Source organism: Dermacentor andersoni, chromosome 7 (genome assembly GCF_023375885.2).
Source record: "Dermacentor andersoni chromosome 7, qqDerAnde1_hic_scaffold, whole genome shotgun sequence".
NCBI classification, from domain to species: Eukaryota; Metazoa; Arthropoda; class Arachnida; order Ixodida; family Ixodidae; genus Dermacentor; species Dermacentor andersoni.
The window spans coordinates 567281-587328 of NC_092820.1; the positions used below are offsets into that span (position 1 = coordinate 567281).

Genomic DNA, 20048 nt, shown 5'->3' on the forward strand with positions numbered 1-20048 from the left:
CAATAAATTCAAAAATTCAAATATCAAGAAGACAAATTCACAGTAATAATATTATCAACTTTATTATGACTAAAATTATGCTTACTTATTCCTGACATCAACCCTTTACTTCAGGTATTTTTAACATCAAGCTCATGTTACTCTCCCAGTTTATGCCAGGCTAACTACATTATTACGCTTATGTTATTTCATTTATTGTCGGTTTCTTTCTTATCTACGAATACATGTTTACATTCTATTGTTTTTTGTTATTACCCGGTTCGTGGCCTATCCCCTACAGTGGGTTTGTGCCATTAAATGGGGCATGACCACCGTCTCGTTCACTTCGCCTTTTCGTATAACAAGATTCAAAGAAGATGAAGGGGCCACGAGGTTTCCATTGACAGAAGACCAGTTGAACACAACAAAAGCAGCTGGGCTGTCCCGCCGATTAATAGATGTGCCGCCAGAACGTGCAAGAGGTTCACCGTGTCTTTGCCCATCACGAAGAATTTGGACAGTGATGCTGCTCACCTCGACTGCAGCCACAGTGAGGCAATAATCATACTCGTCATCGTGTTAGCCGTGCGTGCGCAGAGCCTTCGAAGGACTGCCACTTTCCAACCCAAGAAACCGGAATAGGGCACATTCGGCATCTTTTAGATGGCCAAGCGACTGTAAGACGCAGGCCGATTTGCGAGGAAATCGTGGCATCCAGTTGGAGCCCCAGCAAGAGCCAAGGAAGTTTTCAGAGGGACGCAGTGAGGACAGTTTTGCGAGTACTACGAAACCCGTGAAGATCCGTAATGGCTCAACGGGAAGTTGAGCCTCTAAACACGCTCCAAGAACTGCTAGCGTTCAAGGACACGCCACTTGTGCCCGTGGAGCGCCTTCGTGAAGTGAAGCGAGGTGGTCCGCAGGCACCGAGAACCATGTTCTGTCACGACATGATGGGCGGATACCTGGAAGACCGGTGAGTGCTAAGCGCCCTGAGCTTCCCGTGCACATTGCAATTGAATGAATGTACCTCTCAAAAAAGAGAGTTAGCTGATTAATCACCACCTATAATAATCACTTCAGACATCACCTGTAATTGGATTACTGTTGTCAGATCTCCGAAAACTTCTCATAACTCAAGAAAATATTGACTGACGCTCGGCCTCCACATAGTAACTGCAAGCTGTCGCCAAATTTTTATTATTTACTGATGACACTACGTGATGCAAATTGACTGTAAGCACTGTCGACATGTATTATTTTCACTTTTGCTGTATTCAATTGACGCTTTGTCAGAGATGTGGCCTTATTTTTGAACATGTTTGCTTATTGTTGTTTGTCGCCTGTTCCAACTGCTTTTCGTAGGGGGAGGGGGGGGGGTCAGGTGCCTAGTCCAGTAGATTCTCCCATTTTCTTTTTTGCCCTCTCCTAGGGCTGCCAACTTGATCTAAATTTTTGAATAAGGTAATTTTGAGGTCACTGTGACAATAAGGGACATCTTGCTAGTTCGAGGGACATTTTGGGCTCGGTATATAGCTGGAATTTTAGTGGTAACGTTTATTTTCTACCTAGATAACATCAAATATACGCAGCGTTGGCTGCGTTCGAGTTAGCCCCTCCAGCCGTTTGGTGGTTTGTTGTCAGATTATCTGGCAACATTGAAGCACTCGAATATCTTTTTGTGCAGGGGTTGGCTAAAGGAAATTAATAAAAAAATTGCCATGTTCTGATGAGGTGCATCTTCGACTTGTGATGAAATCGTAGACCGGCTTTCATTTTCAGTTGGGATCTACTGGTAAGGCTCACGAATTTTCTTTGACCACGGTTTTCGCCCACAAAACAAAATTTTCCGAAATTTGCGCAAGACGTTGAACCTACGTAATAACATTTCTCATCGTAAAAATGGATGGGATGAAGAAAACAACGGATATTTAGTAACATATAATTATATGCGTGAGCAAAAGAAATTTAGGTAGAAATAGGGAAATTTCGTGCGTCTCGTAGGGAAATGGCGATATTCTGTTGGAAGCCCCTGCCTTTTCCATGCCGTGTATACTCGGATGTATTATTACTTAATACCATATTAACCTCTTCATCGGTCAATGGATCAATCAATCAATCAATCAATCAATCAATCAATCAATCAATCAATCAATCAATCAATCAATCAATCAATCAAATGTTCAGCAGAGTGCCCGGGAACAGCTACGGAGCCTTCGTAATGGTGTACTTAAAATGTAATATGCAAGACAAAATGTACAATGTAGTAGACGGAACAATGTGAATGGAGAAAGAAATAGGAAAACGTAACAATTTCACCGACGAATACAATACTCCCTAAAGCGAAATTTGAGCGCAGCTGTATACGTGTTTGCATTTCTCAATATATGGCTTGTCCGGAGTGTCTGTCTCGTGTGGCATATTGCAAACGGAGAGAAGTGTGGCGCGACTGCCTCGCTAGATTGCAAAAGGAACGCGTGAGTGACGCGTGGGCGCGATTAACAGCAGCCGCCGCCGCAGACAAGCTCCACTCATTCATCGCTTTGTTTCCATAAAGACGATGAAGGGATAGATGGACGCTGTGAGCATCCCCTTTGGGAAGGGGGTGGGTAGCGTCACCAAGCTCTTGTTATTATATTGCCTAATGTCCTACCTGTGTTAAGAAAGAAAAAAAGAGAGAAAAGGAGAAATGCCCACGATGAATTCCCATAACCAAACTTTCTGAACCCCTATTGTGAAGTTTGTTTTTGTACGCCTCCGTTGTTTGTCGTATCCCTACTTTTCTTCCACCAATCTTCCAATCGCCTCTTAATAATCCCTTTTGCGGGTATGTTTACTTTCCCTCTGCTCACTCTCAACCCAAGGGCTTCAAGGAGGCCAGAGGTGCCTAAATCGACCGCTGGGCAGCAACCTTCGCATTCTAATAAAACATGCGCTATCGTTTCCCTAGCTTTGCCACAGCAAGCACATGTATGTCGCTTTTTTCCCACTTTTCCAATCACATTTCACGGGCAATTTTCTTTTGTACTTTGCGTGACTGGAAGAAGTATTCAAGCTATTAAACTGGGAAGGCTTAGGAGTAACGATCGACGGCGAATATCTCAACAACGTTCGGTTTGCCGATTGCCTTGTTCTATTCAGCAATACTGCAGAGGAGTTACAACAAATGATTGAGGACAGAAATAGTGCAAGAGTGGGGTTGAAGATTAATGTGCAAAATACAAAGATAAGGATGATTTGCCGGGCAAGGGAAAAGAGTTCAGGATCACCAGTCAGCCTCTAGAGTTTCTGAGGGAGTACGTTTACCTAGGTCGATTAATCACAGAGAAGCCTAATCATGAGAAGGAAATTCATAGAATAAAAGTGGGTTAATGGATCGCTTACGGCAGACATTGACAGCTCCTGATTGGAAGGTTGCCGTTATTATTGAAAAAGAAAGTGTACAATCAGTGCATTGTACCGGTGCTGACATATGCAGCAGAGATTTGGAGACTGACAAAGAAGCTAGAGAACAAGTTAAGGACCGCACAAAGAGCGATGGAACGAAGAATGCTAGGCATAACCTTAAGAGACAGAGAGTGGTTTGGATCAGCGAGCAAGCGGGCATAGCCGATATTCTAATTGACATCAGGAGAAAAAAATAGAGCTGGGCAGGTCATGTAATGTGCAGGTTAGATAACAGTTTGACCATTAGGGTTCCAGAATGGATAGCAAAAGAAGGGAAGCGCAGTCGAGGACGGCAGAAGACTAAGTGGTGTGATGAAATGAGGAAATTCGCCGGCGCTAGTTGGAATCGGTTGGCGCGGGATAGGGATAATTGAAGATCGCCCGGAGCGCTCTTCGTTTTACAGCGCACATAGAATGGGCTGATGATGATGATGTTGGAAATAGTGCTTGCGCGGCGCATCGAAAAAGAGAAAGAGAGAGAGCCTCGCGACCGGGGAAAAATGCGAATGTTAGGTTTGTCACCTTGAGTACGCCATGTTACGACGGCTGAACGCTCTGCGACAATAAACCTAGCAGAAGTGTCTTTTCCCACATCGTATTTGGTGCGGAAACCCTGGAAGCCAGCCAGCGCCTCTGCAACTCGCGGCTTCGTCTGGGAGAGACTTCTGCAGCCAGACCCTCATGGAGCGCATCAAGAACAAGCGGACTTCTCGCCGAGCACAGAGCACGAGGATTATAACCTAGGTGGATGAGATCATTCAATCCGGACAGTTTGACCTTTCTGCCCTTCGTGTCCTGCATAGCCGGTTAAAGGCGGCGACGTCGGAGTTATCCGTACTTAACGCCGAGTTGGAAACATTTATGACCGACGAGCAAGCCACAGCAGAATATGATTCCGTCATGCAATATGAAGACGCTGCTACCAGCGCTTCGGCCTTGCTCGGGCACAATATCGACATGCTCAAGGTTTCCTCCTCGCCTTCGACAACTCAGCCACCCGCCGCATCTGACGGGAACCAAGCGTCTGCTTCCTCGATGAACACGACACGTTCTCAGCGTGAGTTCGGCGCTAGGTTACCGAAGTTAGAACTTGTTTGCTTATTTATTTATTTCGGATACTTTTCTGGCCCGAAGGCATTACAGAAAAGAGTGGTAAGAGAAAAAACAGTACATAATTGTACAATAATAGGTAATACGAAACGGCAGAAAATACAGCAGTCTTGAAGTTGTCAACGTCAGAACTGGTAGCGATGGAGGAAGGAAGGACGTTCCAGTCGGCGCTGGTCTTAGGAATAAAAGAACCATGACACATTTTTGTTCTAAAAAAATGGAACATCAGCTTTAAACATGTGATCCAAACGGGATGAAATGTTTGAAGGGCGAGTAATAAGATGGTCCCTTTAATAGTGGGTTGTGGTGATACAGCCTGTGAAAAAGACAGTCTAAAATATTTACGGCGCAATGAAAGGTCCGGTAAAGTAAGTGTGTTTATCATAAAAATAATGCTGGCGCAACAGGAATAGTTAAATAAAATGAAACGTGCTGCGCGATTCTGGATGGATTCTAGTGTGTTTATCAGTGTGATTTTATAGGGATCCCATACTGCGGATGCATATTCTAGCTTTGGTCGCACTAATGTTTTGTAGAGGGTAAGCTTTATCGGCATAGACGCAGCAGAGAAATTTCGACGCAAGTATCCAAGAACCCGGTTAGCATTATTAGTGACGTGTTTGTTGTGCGTATGCCATGAGAAGTTATGTTAAATCTGAACATCTAGGTATTTGTACGAGTTGACGGATTCAAGAGAAGTATCGTGAAGCAAGTAAACACGCGTGTTGTCAGTGTTAGCGCGGCACGATGCAGGCGTTGTTTTACATTTGTTAGCGTTTAGTCACATGACCCATTTATCGCACCAGTTGGATAGGCATCTAAGATCGTCGTGAAGCTTATCAGAATCAATGTGGTTATTTTGCGATAAATGAAGCAGTCATCTGCGAAAAGCCTGATAGATGGATGGCAAATGCATTTAGGAAGGTCGTTTATGTAAATCGGGAAAAGCAGAGGTCCCAGTACCGATCCCTGTGGTAGACCCGATGTTACGGAAGTGCGAGAGCATGAACATTCATTAGCCGAAACGTACTGAGTTCGATTAGACAGAAAGATTTTAATCCAGTTTAGTACATTAGGGACAATGTTAAGCATGCTAAGTTTAAGATTGAGGAGATCATGTGAAACAGTGTCGAAAGCTTTTGCGAAGTCCATGTCAGTATGGGTAAATAGGTCATTAGTAAAACATATGAGTTGCGTTTCACATAAAAATGTTTTCCTGAAACCGTGTTTTTCAGTCGAAAAGAAGAAATTAGACTCAAGGAAATCAATCATATTAGAATGCATAATATGCTCCAATATTTTGCATGGTATACTTGTCAGTGATATAGGACGATGGTTATCGGGGGAATGAGTGTTACCTGATTTAGGGACCGGAACAACCTTGCCAACCCTCCTATCGCTTGGAAGTACCGAGGAACCTAGAGACTGGGAAAAGAGAATCGAAAGCATAATGAAAGAATGTAGTTCAGTAATTTTAAGCATTTTACAGTTGATTGAATCTTCACCTGATCAAGAAGATATTTTCAGGTTTTCAATAAACTTTTGTATGCCGACCTAATCTATATAAATGGAGTTCATTGGTAAATAAGATCATTTAGTTGCCGACGGTAGAGTGGCAGGAGCACATTTGTGAAAAACGTAAGCAAATACATAATTCAAAACGCAACAGCACTGGTTCGGAGGGATCGCCACATTGTCAGAACGAGCTAGTTGGATTGTTTTTCTTTCTTTGCCAGCAATAATGTTCCAGACTTTGTGTGGATTAGACTGCAAAAGTGATGGGATGGTGTTATCGAAAAAAATCTTTTTTTTTGCATTTGTAATAATGATAGTATAATCTGCGTTAATGCAATGATATGCTGCCCAGCGTTCGGGAAGGTTAGTTGCTTTGGCGCGGCGAAAAATACGCTTATTTTTGTTGCGCAGATGGCGTAGAATTTCAGTAAACCATGGCGAGGCCGGATTCAAAACAATCTTTCTTTTAGTCACATAGCCATCTATTAGTGTTAGCAGTTTGTTCTTGTACAATGACCAGTTCTCTTCAACGGTGCGTTCAAAAATGTTGACTTTGTAGTCAGTAACGAATGACTCAAGTTCATTTTTAATGGCTGTGATATCGGCGGCATTGTAATCACATATAGTTTTAACGGTTTTCTTTGAGCGAACTTTCTTCTTAAGTGTTAAGTGGAGAAGTGAGTGGTCACTGATTCCTTTAAGGTATGTTGGAGGAGAAACCAAATCTTGAGCTATTGCAAAAAGAGATCTAAAGTATTAGAGGAAGTGCTGGTAGTGCGTGTAGGTTCATGAATCAGCTGGGTTAGATTGAAATCAGCGCAGATGTCTAAAAAATGGGTGCACTCGGAAGATGAGTGCTTAAGGGAGGGAACACCGTTTTGCGACACTATGTTTGGAAAATTAAAATCACCTGGTAAGAACAAATGTGATTTTGGGTATCGAACAACTAATTTGTTAAGGACACCATGAAGGTCAGTGCAGAAATTGGTAGTGGAGGATGGGGACTTATAACACGCGCAAAAGGCCGCCAGTGCAAAAGGTCGCCAGTGGAAAAAGCAACATGAGTGCAAACTACTTCTAATGGTGAGTCAATGGAGATAGTGAAGGAATGGATGGCAGAGCTCACGGCAATCAGTACGCCTCCGCCTGTATGGAAATCACGATCGTACCTGTAAAAGTTATATGTTTTTTTAACACTCTAGTATTTCCCTATTTTTTTTAATTTTTGCTGAAAGCCATGTTTCGGTGAGCACAACTAAATCAGCTGAGCATGCGTCGATATGTGATGACAGTGATGTGCGTACGTTGCTGATACTTCGGACATTTGTAAAAAGGAATAAGCAGTTTGCTTGCTTTTGAACACGAGATAGCTATGCTGCACCCAAATGTGAAGATTGTGGACCCGATGGTTTGTTGTTTTTTGGTGTAATCGCGCTCCTAGCAGGTCTGATCTCGCATACTTCATCTGTAGCTGTCCTATGATTTTTTTGCAAAGAAAAGGACTGACCGCTGGTCTTGCGAAAGTCATTTAGTACTTTGCACGATTGACGGGTGGCCTTGCAAAAATCTTCGCCTATTGAAATACCATCTGTTTTGAACTTGGCTTTTTGTGAGTGTATATGGTCTCTCCTTTTGGAAGACACAAACTTAGCTATAACAGGCCATGTCTTGTCGACAATGTGGGTGCCTAACCTATGAGCCCTATGGATTGCGAGTTCCGAGGAATTCATGTTGAGACACTTACTAAGAAAGTGATGGATATGGATTTCTGATTGAGCCCACATTTGTGATACGTTGTCAGAAATCCCATAGAAGATCAAGTTGTCGCGCCTTGAATGGTCCTCCAGAACGTCTAGTCCTGACACGAGCGCAGCGCTTTCATTTGAAACTGCTTCTTGGACTACGGTAGTAATATGACTTCCTGAAGGCATATTTTCAAAAGACTCAACCTCAGCTTCCACGGCAGTCACTCTATCGGAATGGTCTGAAACAGTAACAGTAAGGTTTTCTTGGTTAGCCTTTATTTAGTTCATCTATGGCATTCATGATCTCGGCATGTCGCGTGTCAAATTTAATCGATAATGCATTTATGGCGTCCATAACTTCATTGTGCTGATCTTGAGCTTCAGTATGGGGACAAGGGTTTAATTCCACGTCACCGGAAAGTAACAGCAACATAGCAACAGAGACACAATCACTCAGATTGGCAGCCAGTACTTGTGGGCAAGGGAAGAGCAGCAAGCCGACATTGTTGGTACGTTTACAAAAAAGCGATTCGGACTGACTAACTTGCACAAGAAAGCGGAAAGGATGATGATGATTGATGTTTAATGGCGCAAGGGCATCTAAGGCCAAAGAGCGCCAGTACATGTGTTATGGTTTAGTAAAATTGTGAGATTAGGACTATGATTTAAAATAAAGGCTGTATAGAGGCCTACACGTAAGATCTTTAGATACTAGTGGATGAATTCTAAAATAATTACTAAGATAAATATAGGGCTTTAAAAACAATTGCTACAGGCACACATGTTAATTTATTCTGGATTGTCCAAGTCCCTTGGTGTACAATTCTTGCTTACGCAAGAAGCGCAAGAGCTCAGACATACTTTTGTGCATCAGACTGTGCCTCACCTGTGAGGCGCAATCTGAAGGTTAGGATGGTATGAGATGATGTTGAGACAGTTAACTTGCGCAAGATAATTAAGCACTCTTTTATAATTAAAAAGTGCATCCTCTGATAAGAACATCGAGGGATGGGGTGGTATATGGCGTGAGTAGAGTTCTCTAAAATGAGTCAATCGGTGTCGGTGAAGTTCAGGACATTGAATGAGGACATGTAGGACGGTTAGGTTCTCACCGCAGCGTGTGCACGTCGGTGGGTCAGTTGCTGTCAAGAGGTATTTGTGTGTGCCATAAGTGTGTCCTATTCTGAGGCGTGCCAGGGTGACTTCGGTGTGTCTATTAAGCTTCAGTGGAAAGGATTTGGTTAACTGCGGTTTGAGCAGGTGCAGCTTATTTTGAACTTCCTTGTCCCATTCAGTTTGCCAATGATTACGGAGCGCCTTTCGTACCACAGGTTTCATATCCACACCAGGTACCCAACTTACATCAATTGTACCCCGATGAGCCGCTTATCCAGCATTTTTGTCCGCCATTTCATTGCCTGCGATCCCAGAGTGGCCTGGCACCCAGCATACAACAAGAGCAAGGTTTTGTTTATGCGCTACATGAATCTGTTTAAGGAGCTGGTTAATTACAGGGTTTCGGCTTGATTTGCCACAGGACAGGGCTGTGACAACGCTTAAGGAATCTGTGTATATTATAGACTTTTCTATCTTGTGCTGAACTATATATTCAATAGTGATCAGGATACCATACGCTTCCGCTGTAAAGATGCTGCTGTGTTTATGTAAGGTTTTAGAGTTGGAGAAGTTTGGGCCATGGGCTGCACATGATACCGAATTTGCAGACTTTGAAGCATCAGTGAAAAGTGCAATGGATCTGTACTTGTCTTCAACAGCCATGAAATGTTGCTGGATGAGGGCACTTGGACAACTCTTTTTCTTAAGCTCTCTAAAGGACAAGTCACAAGTGACAGGACATTGCTCCCAAGGTGGAATGGGTTCAGCATTGTCGCTTTCCTGTAGATCTGTGAAAACTACTCCGAGTTTTTCCGCAATAGATTTTACTGCCAGCGAAAACGGCGGGGTGTGTGAAGGCCTGTTTAGGTACAACTGATTTGTGGACTGATCACTTATGAGTGCTTTGCATGGATGTTGTTTTAGTGACATGATTCTTATTGCATAGGTGACTCCCAGATATGTACGTTGATAATCCAGCGGCCACTGATCCGATTCTGCATACAGACTTTGGACGGGGCTCGTCCGAAAGGCACCAAGCACTAGACGGATACCCAAGTGATATACAGGATCGAGTAGCTTAAGCGTTGTCTTTGAGGCCGATTGGTAAACAATACATCCATAATCTATGCGTGACAACACAAGGCTTTTAAAAAGAGATAGGAGACAGTGCCTATCTGTTCCCCACAACTGATGAGATAAAATCTTTAAAAGGTTCATGGTTTTAAGACATTTCAGCTTCAACTGTTTTATGTGCTGCATGAAGGTTAGCTTGGTATCGAAGATTACACCCAGAAATTTTTGTCCTTTTCTTATAACGAGGCTTCTCCCATGCATCATAATGCAGGGGTCCGGACATACCCCTCTTCGTCTAGAAAACAGCACACAGGAAGTCTTTTCGGCACTGAATCTAAACCCGTTTTCGTCTGCCCATTTCGTCAGCCGATTAACACTCAACTGTATCTGGCGTTCACATATTGATAAGTTGCAAGATTTAAAGCTGATTTGGATATCGTCCACATAGACAGAATAAGACACCGTGGGTGGTATAACAGAGCGGAGAGAGTTCATTTTGATTATAAAAAGTGTGCAACTTAGCACTCCTCCCTGTGGTACACCGTTTTCCTGGATAAAAGTGCGTGATAGTACATTACCAATTCTTACGCGGAACTTTCTTTCAGATAAGTAATCTTGCAAAAGGTTCAGCATACTACCACAAATTCCATAGGACGACAGGTCTTGCAGAATACCGTATCGCCAGGCAGTATCATATGCCTTCTCAAGATCAAAGAATACAGATAAACAGTATTGGCTATGTACAAATGCATCACGTATACATGATTCAAGGAGAACAAGATTATCGGTTGTAGACCTCGCTCTTCGGAAGCCAGATTGGCGAGGGTCCAATATACCATTATATTCCAAAAAGAACACAAGGTGACGGTTAATCATTTTTTCAAATACCTTGAGTAAGCAGCTAGTGAGTGCAATTGGTCTGTAACTGTTAACTAAGGAAGGGTCTTTGCCGTGTTTGAGTATTGGTAGGACTATTGCTTCTTTCCAAGATGAAGGTATATGACCAGTTGCAAAAATCTTATTGTAAAGACCTAAGATGCAGTTTAGGGTCTCATAAGGCAGATTGTTGATTATTTCATAAGTTATTGTGTCAGAACCTGGAGCTGAACTACCACAAGAACCTAGGGCAAGCTTGAGTTCATGGAATGTTAACGGTCTATTGTACCCTTCTGATGACTTGTTTGGGCGCAGAGGAGTATTTTCTGCTATTCTTTTATGCTTTAAGAAAGTTTCGGAATAGTTTTCCGAACTTGATACTCTTTCAAAGTGCTGACCAAGAGTGTTTGCTTGATCTTCTATTGTATCGCCAGAGCCAGGGATGAGAGGAAAAGGATTTGCACGTTGACCTTTTAGTTTACGTACCCTGTTATGTAGTTTACTAACATCCGTGTATGAGTTTATGGAGGATACGTAGCGTGACCAGCTTTCTCTTTTGGATGTTCGGCGGATGCGGCGGCCATTTGCTTTGCACCGCTTAAATTCTATTAGGTTTTCTGTGGTTGGATAGCGTGAAAATCTACTCCATGCTTTGTTCTGCCGTTTCTTTGCAGTTTCGCAGTCTCTGTTCCACCACGGCTTTGGATTGACTTTATCTGTGCAGGACTGAGGTATGCAGTTTTTAGCAGAACAGAGGATATGCTCAGTGATGTAGCTTGCCAGTTCTTCTACACCTAGGTGGTCCACATCTTCCAGGCACAGTTTACATATGTTTCTGAATTTCGACCAGTCTGCACTATGAAGTTTCCACTTTTTGGGGTAAGCTGGTCCATCGTGCCACTTTGTTGTTTCTAGGAGTGTAGGGAAATGATCGCTCCCATATGGATTACTGATAACTCTCCATTCCAGGTGTGGAAGAAGTGATGCTGACCCTGTGGCTAAGTCAATACATGAATACGTGTTGTGTGTAGGACTGTGAAAAGTTGGCTCTGTCTTGTTAAATAGACAGGCTCCAGATGAAAGAAGGAACTTTTCTATTGCCCGTCCTCTCGCATCACATCTTGAGTCACCCCAAAATGGACTGTGAGCATTAAAATCTCCAATTACTATATAAGGTTCAGGAAGCTGGTCAATCAGCTTTTCAAATTCTGCAATGTCTAACCGTTCATCAGGCGATATGTATATGGAGCAAATCGTTATAAGTTGATTGAACAATATAGCCCGAACAGCCACTGCTTCAAATGAACTTTGGAGTGATACATGCTGGCATGCTACAGACTTTTGGGCTATGATTGCCACCCCACCTGAAGAAGAATCGCCATTATTTCTATCTTTACGGAAAATGATGTACTGCCTTAAGAAGTTCTTGTGTGTAGACTTTAAATGTGTTTCTTGAACACAGAACAGTCGTGGCTGGTATTCCTCTAGCAGATCTTTGATATCATCTAGAGTGCGAAATAGGCCCCTGGCATTCCACTGAATTATTTGTGTAGCCATATTGAGAAAGATTTTTGTTGTCTGTGTTCAAGAGCACGTAGTAAAGATAGATGGATATGTATACAAGGGCGGTAACCGTTTAGGTTACCGGTCCCTTTCTTTGAGCAGTTACAGGAATTTTCTCTCTCCTAGCGCGCTCCTGAGAGCGCTGATCTTTCGGCGTCGATGACGCCGGGGATTTTTGATCGACCTCCATAACCTTCTCTGAGGTGCTGGAGGATCGTGAACTAGGCGCTGAAACTCGCGTCCCAGGCTGTGGAGCTCGGATTAGCTTTGGAACCTGCGGGACCGGAGTCGGCAGGTCCACCTTCGATGTTGATGGAGCAGCACTTGCTGCAGCCACCAGGGGGGCAGGCGGAGTGATTACCGGGCCACTGTCAGTGACCGCGGTAGACTCCCGAGAGATTTGTGACGCTGCCCCCCGTCGCGCCACCTCGGAAAAGCTTGTGTGATTCAAGTATGACAGACGTTTCCTTGCTTCGTGAAATGTTATATTTTCTTTGACCTTTAGTGTAATGATTTCTTTTTCTTTCTTCCATTTAGGGCACGTTCTAGAGTAGGCTGGATGGCTTCCATCACAGTTCACGCAATGTGGAGATGAGTCGCAAGTGTCTGATGGATGATCGTTCGAGCTGCATTTCGCGCAAGTCTGCCGTCCTCGGCATGTCTGGGAACCGTGCCCATACCTCTGGCACTTGAAGCACCGTCGATGATTTGGAATGTACGGCCTTACACGTACTTTGATATAGCCTGCATCCACTGTACTAGGCAACACACTGGTACCAAAGGTTAGTACAATGTGCTTTGTTCGAAGTTGTTCGTTATTCCTGCGGATTAGAATTCGTTCTACCTTGATGACATTTTGGTCCTGAAAACCTTCAAGAAGCTCTTCGTTACTAAGGTCCATGAAGTCGTCTTCGGAGATTACTCCACGGCTCGTGTTCATGGTTCGATGTGCGGACACAGTGACCGCTACATCGCCTATGCATTTCAAGTCATTCATTTTCTCATATTGGGATTTATCTTTCAATTCAAGGAGCAGATCTCCATTGGACATTTTTGTGGCTTTGTAGCCAGGTCCTATTGTGTTGCGAAGGCATTTCGCCACCAAGAAGGGGGAGAATTTACGGACGCTCGTGTTACTTTCACTATGGATTACATGGTACTTAGGGAAATTTTTTTCATTGTTATTCAAAAAGAATTGAAAGGTTGCATCGGTGCGCCCTCTTTTTAGAGGGCGATCAAGGGAAAGTGGTTTACTAGAAGCCATATAGAGGTCATGAGTTCGGCAGCAGCGCCAACCGCCCACCACCGAGCCCAACATGGGGACGGAGCAGGTCTTACGAGTAAGACAAGCCCTCGCCAGTTGTACGGTGCCACTATAACCCAATCTGGAGTACCCAAGGTTGGCCACCCACACAAGGTTAACCCCCGCTGCCAGGAAAGTTGGAAGTAAATAGAAGAGACGAGAAGACAGGAAAGATTGAAAGGAAGAGAGAAAGACGCAGAATGGACAGGAGGACAGGAAAAGGCAACTACCGATTTCCCCCGGGTGGGTCAGTCCGGGGGTGCCGTCTACGTGAAGCAGAGGCCAAAGAGGTGTGTTGCCTCCGCCGGGGGGCCTTAAAGGTCCAAACACCCGGCATCGGCTCAACCCCCAGGATCCCCCTTTCTCCGGACACGGCTAAGCCGCGCACGGCTACACGCGGGAGGGTCCAACCCTCGTGTGCTCGGGTCCGTGGTGTCGCAACACACCAAACGCCTGCTGACGCAGACGCCCCTGCGGGGAGAAAGCGGAAAGGAGAGCTTAGCAGCGACTGCATGGTAGCTGCTCTCCCGTGCCCACTGGAAGCGCCTTGCTGATGCCAATTGCTTAAATCTGACCGCTGCAGTGCTGCCGCTGGCAGCAGTGTCCATGTCCCACTTGATACGGGCGTGAAGATGATGACGCCTTCCATGCTCAGATAATCAAGGCTCTTGTCAGCTGCTTGTAGCGGGGGATTCTGCAGGAAATTCGATGTAGATGTCGACGTAGCACACGTGTTAGACGGCGACAACCATGAGCCGAAAACAGCCAGCTGCACAAGAAAGCCGAAAGGAGAGCTTAGCAGCGATCGCATGGTAGCTGCTCTCCCGTGCCCACTCACTGCACGTTTCAATAGAACGAGCACCCGATGGCAGCTGTTCTGGTATATGTTTCTTCATTCTGTTCACGAGAACCCGCGGCTGTCCGACGCGGATCGCTTCCATTACCTGATTTTGCTACTTGACGGAGCTGCTGAGAAGTGGTCGCCGGAATCCAAGTGACGGAATCAAGCTACACAGACGCACTTGAAATATTAAAGCAGCGCTACGGCAACCGCAACTGAATCGAGCAGAAGCCCTAAAAAGCCTACGAATGCTCGGATCAGTGACGTCTTCGAACAACGTTACAGCCTTGCAGAAGTTGCTCGACGACATTCAACTCAACCGACGAGGGCTCTCAAACCTTGGGGTGAGCACTTCATCTAACGCTTTAATGCTAGGTGAAATACTTCTGAAAGCTGTACCTCAAGATATGATAGTAGAGTATTACAAGCGCGAGAACATCGAGTCCACTATGCCATCGGTAGGCTCAGGCAACAGTGAGCACTCACCGGAACAGGAGTTAGAGCACTTTCTGAAATTTCTTCAGCTAGAAGTCGAATGTAGAGAGAGGTGCGCTCAGACTAGAACACCAAGGCTGAACGAAACACGTCCTAAACACAGTCCGAGCTTCAATATATCATCGACTCCTGCTGCAAGGGTTCTTCACAACAAGGCATACGTATTAACAGAATCATGCGTCTTTTGTTCAACCAAAGACCACAGGACCGAACGATGCACCAGTGGCGTTAGCGTCGAAGACGAACGCAGTATGCTCAGGGAAAGATGGTCGATGCTTCAAGTCAACGACGAGGGGACACCTTACGCGTGACTGCCGTCGCAGGATCTAGTGTACCACATGCGAGCGTCGTCATGCTTCCACGATGTGCAACGCTGGCGCTAACTAACGATCACCTTCTTCAGCACCAGAAACGACGCCGGATGCTGCCATGCACGTTGCAACGAACGGGACACAGCCTCGACTCGCTACGGAGATTCTCCTACAGACGTTCCGTGCCTTTCTGACAACTCCGACCCACTGCTGTTACGTCCGCGGGGTTTTGAACAATGGCAGTCAGGGAACACTTCTGCGGAAAGATGTCTGTAAGAAGCTCAATTTATGTCCCATACGAGATATAGATCTGGTGATTAGCACGTTCTGACGAGCTCGGTCACAGCATGCTCAGCGGGCTAGGGTAGTCAGCATAACACTTCGGAGCCGGCACGATAACGTATCAGTGCAGATAGAAGCAATCGACGTGCCTTCATCTGCGAAGACATGACCGAAGTTCCGCCAGATAACCAGTTGTTCCGTGCCATCGTCGCGGAGGACAAGCCACTAGCAGACGCAGTGGTTTTTCCTCGCGTAACAGGTGAACCCGGAGAGAGTCTTTTGATTGGTTCCGACCATATGTCGAATTCAAGTGAGGTGCAATGGGATACCAAAAGCTGATCTCTGGTAGTGATGAACACAAACATCTGATGGACTATTCAAGGGCCCTTCGCGTTCACAAGGAAAGTTAGTCGGCAAACGAGCAGCCAGATTTGAGTTTTACACGTAGACGCGTACGAGAATGAAGAGCTTTCCTTCCCGTTACAACGATTCTGGGAAATGGTAGCGATTGGTATGGTGGATACGCCATCATCCAAACCAGATTCTGCCTTCTACCGCTACTTCTACCATTCTACCACTACCTTCTATGCTTAAAACTAACCCTAAACAATTTTGGCGCCGGTTAATTTTATAGACAGTAATATAATAGCGCTCAGTGACGTTCATGGTGACGTATACCAGCCAACCAGTGTCCCGGAGTACTAAATGAAGTTTTCGCAAAACATTTTTCGTTACCCAACAATTCCACTCCGCCACACTTGCGACCATATGACCATGGTGTAATGTTCCCTCTCATTATCAGCTATGATGGTGTCGGAAGCATCATTACGTCACTAAAACCATCCTCTGCGCTGGGTAGTGATCACATTAATGTGAAATTCCTTCAAAGCACCGTTTGTTACACATCAATCATCTTAACTAAATTTTTCCAGCAATCATTGCACGATGGTCTTCTTCCATCCGAGTGGAAATCCGGGAAGGTAATTCCAATTCATAAATCAGGCAATAAGCATTCTCCTCTACATTACAGATCGATTTCGCTCACAAATGTACCTTGTAAATACTAGAGCATATCTTGGCTTCTCATCTAGCTACGTTTTTGGAGTCGCATTCATTTTTCGCACCATCACAGCATGGATTTCGCAAATCATACTCGTCTATGATTTGCGAAATAATCAATCAAAACTCAACTAACACTTCTTGTACACCAACTAAACACCATTCTTGGCAATAGGTCCTTAGCTGACTGCATCTTTTTTGACTTTGCTAAAGCCTTTGACAAAGTCGGTCGGTCGGTCGGTCGGTCGGTCGGTCGGTCGGTCGGTTTTTATTTGCAGGAAAATCACATCATCCTGCGGGTGGCAGAGACTAAAGGCATGATTGCCTGACGAGGTCTCTGCCCCCGTAACAAAAGGAGCAGTCTACAGCAGTACAGCAGAGAGCTGGTAACAAAAGAGAGGCGGCGTTACAAATAGTACACGCATACAGCCTACATCATACATACATCATACATTCTATACAATATGGGTGTACTTAAACACTATGGACAGTTTGTTTTTTAAAAATCACATTGAAGATTCGCTCATATCACAAAAAAACTTAAAAGGAAGCCAACAGTTGACACAGAAATTTACATTTGTCATTGTAACTTACCAATTCAACGAAAAACAGTATCGACGGAAAACAAAATAGACCGCAGTTCACGTTTGAACGTTTTTCTGGGTAGGCAGAAATCCAAAATAGAAGCACAGTTATTTAACATGTCTATTACCTGATATTCCAGATCTTGTTTTCCATAATTTGTTCTGACTTTTTTATTTTTGCGTTTGGGGTTACGGATGTCATATTGCGCCAAGACAGGTGTGTAAATACTGTGGAGTTTCTGTTTATAAATTCGCTGTGCCAGTATCCATAAATAAACATTATTTGCAGGTGAAACATCAAATCTAGGAAAAAGTGGTTGTGTCGGCAACAAACTAACAGGGCCGGTGTGGTTCACAAAAATCCGGAGGACACGTTTTTGCAGCAGCTGTAGCCTATCGTAGTTCCCTTTTGTCGTTGTCCCCCAGACCAGAATGCCATACAAAAGTTTAGAATAGAACAGGGAGTAATATAGTGATTGCTTTAGCCAAAGGGGTAGAAGAGGAGCTATTTTTCTAATACATCCGACAGACTTCGCGAGTTCGGAGAGCAGATGATTGACATGGGGGGTCCAAGACAACTCTTCACTAAACCATACCCCAAGGAAGTTTTGCACACTTACTTGTTCTAAGTTATGTCCTCTGTACTGTAAGTTAATCATTTTTTATGCTTATTGATTGGCTTAAATATCATGTACTTTGTTTTTACTGCATTCAACTGAAGTTTGTTTTGTTGCAACCATGCGGATAAATCATTTAAATACAGATTGGCCGATTGCTCAATGTCATGCAGTGTTCTACCTGTAAAGAATAAACTAGTGTCATCTGCAAACATGGTTATTGTGGGTGTTCTTTGTAGTTCCGTAATGTCATTAACATATAAGAGGAAAAGTAACGGGCCTAATATCGAACCTTGCGGGACACCTAGTTTAATGTCAAGCTGTTTTGAAGAACTACAGTCTATTTTAACAAACTGACGCCGAAACGATAAGTAGCTCTTGATAAGGTCCAATATGATACCTCGAATTCCATAGCAATCTAATTTTATAGCTAAGATTTCGTGGTCAACGGAATCAAAAGCTTTGCGCAGATCGAGAAATATGCCTAAGGTGAAGAGCTGATCTTCAAAATTTCTGATTATTTGCTGCTTGACGGCAAGAAGAGCGTCCTGAGTTGTCTTATTTTTCTGAAAACCATACTGTGAGGGTGATATTATATGATACTTGGTTAGATATTTTGACAGCCTGTTATTGATTGACAACTCGTAAATCTTTGAAAACACCGGTAGCACTGAGATTGGCCGGTAATTAGTAATATCGTCAGTTCTACCTCCTTTGTGTATTGTAATTACTTTGGCCAGTTTTAATTTATCTGAGAAGACTCCAGTAGAAAATGTGAGACAGGTTCAACTTTAATTTCATCATACCCACTTGCGACATTATTTTTTAAGCATATTATAAGACCATTGGTTTCTCTTTCAGTAACGGCATCCAAAACAAATGAATTTACTCGACGAGAAGGCCAGTAGAGCCCACTTTGTGGAATAGACGGTGTGTCAGAAACTGCTCATCTATAAATTACGACTACTTAAGCTCGATCCCTGCATTTTAATCTGGATTGAAAGTTTTCTTGCTAACCCTTCTCAGTTTGTTTCAGCTAACGGCGCGAATTCTGAAAAATGCTATAGTCCATTCTGGTGTACCGCAGGGTTCAGTCCTCGGTCCTCTTCTTTTCCTCATCTATATTAATGATTTACCATCCTGCGTTTCCTCATCCCTTCATTTGTTTGCCGATGATTGCGTAATTTTCCGAGAAATAACGAGTCCAAGTGACGCCGCTCTTCTTCAAGCTGGCATTAACGCAGTCTTTGAGTGGTGTAATACATGGCTTATGGAACTAAACATTAAAAAAAGCAAATTCATGCGAGTGTCTAGAAAGATTACTAGTTTACCCATTTATCACTTAAATAACTCACTTCTCGACAGTGTATCTTCATTAAGTACCTCGGAGTTCACATCAGTAGCAACCTATTATGGGATACGTACATCTCTCATGTTGTCTGCAACGCTAATCGCATGCTCGGATATCTTCGTCGTAATTTTGCAAAATCAGCTTCATCTCTCAAACTAATGCTACATAAAACACACATTCGCCCTAAGTTAGAATATGCCGCTTCGGTTTGGGATCCGCATTATAATGCGGATCGTGGGCACGGCGAATCTATTAGGGTGAAGCTAACTGAACTGTGTGTCCTGTATTTGCAGGTTAGTAAGTTTGGAAAGTGCTTCAAAAGTGAAAATAGGTTTATTGTTGTTGTGCCGTGCCCCAAAGCTTGTGTTGATATTGCCATGGCATGCTTGTCGATGTTGCTGATGCTTGTGGCGATATAGAGCAAAACCCCGGACCTAAGGTAGAGGATATGCTGCAGAAGCTTTTGGACGGCCAAAAAGAAATGAGAGAAGATATAAAAGGAATTAAGGCTGACCAATCTTCCTTTTCTACTCAACTAGACAAGCTGAACCAAAGAATGCTTGAAGTAGAGAGCAAATTGAAAATCGTAACGAAGTATGAGGACAGATTTACCCACCTTGAAACAACCTTGAAGGATATGGCAATCGCCATGGAAGCGCAACAAGAGAAAATGGCTGACCTGGTAAACCGCAGCCGTAGAAATAATGTTAGTGTTTGGAATTCCGGAAAGTGAAAATGAGACTGCTGAACAGATTGAAAAGAAAGTGTTAACTGATCTTTTCC

General features: G+C 43.9%; 1 protein-coding gene across 1 annotated transcript in view; it reads left to right on the forward strand.

The window, feature by feature from the left end:
* The first annotated feature begins 351 nt into the window (after positions 1-351).
* LOC129386042 (cytosolic endo-beta-N-acetylglucosaminidase-like) overlaps positions 352-20048 on the forward strand; it is a 476321-nt gene continuing 456624 nt past the window's right edge. Inside the window, exon 1 of the mRNA XM_055073273.1 lies at positions 352-952. Coding sequence (XP_054929248.1) covers positions 786-952 — 167 coding nt within the window. The 5' untranslated portion in view covers positions 352-785. The remainder of the gene's footprint in view (positions 953-20048) is intronic.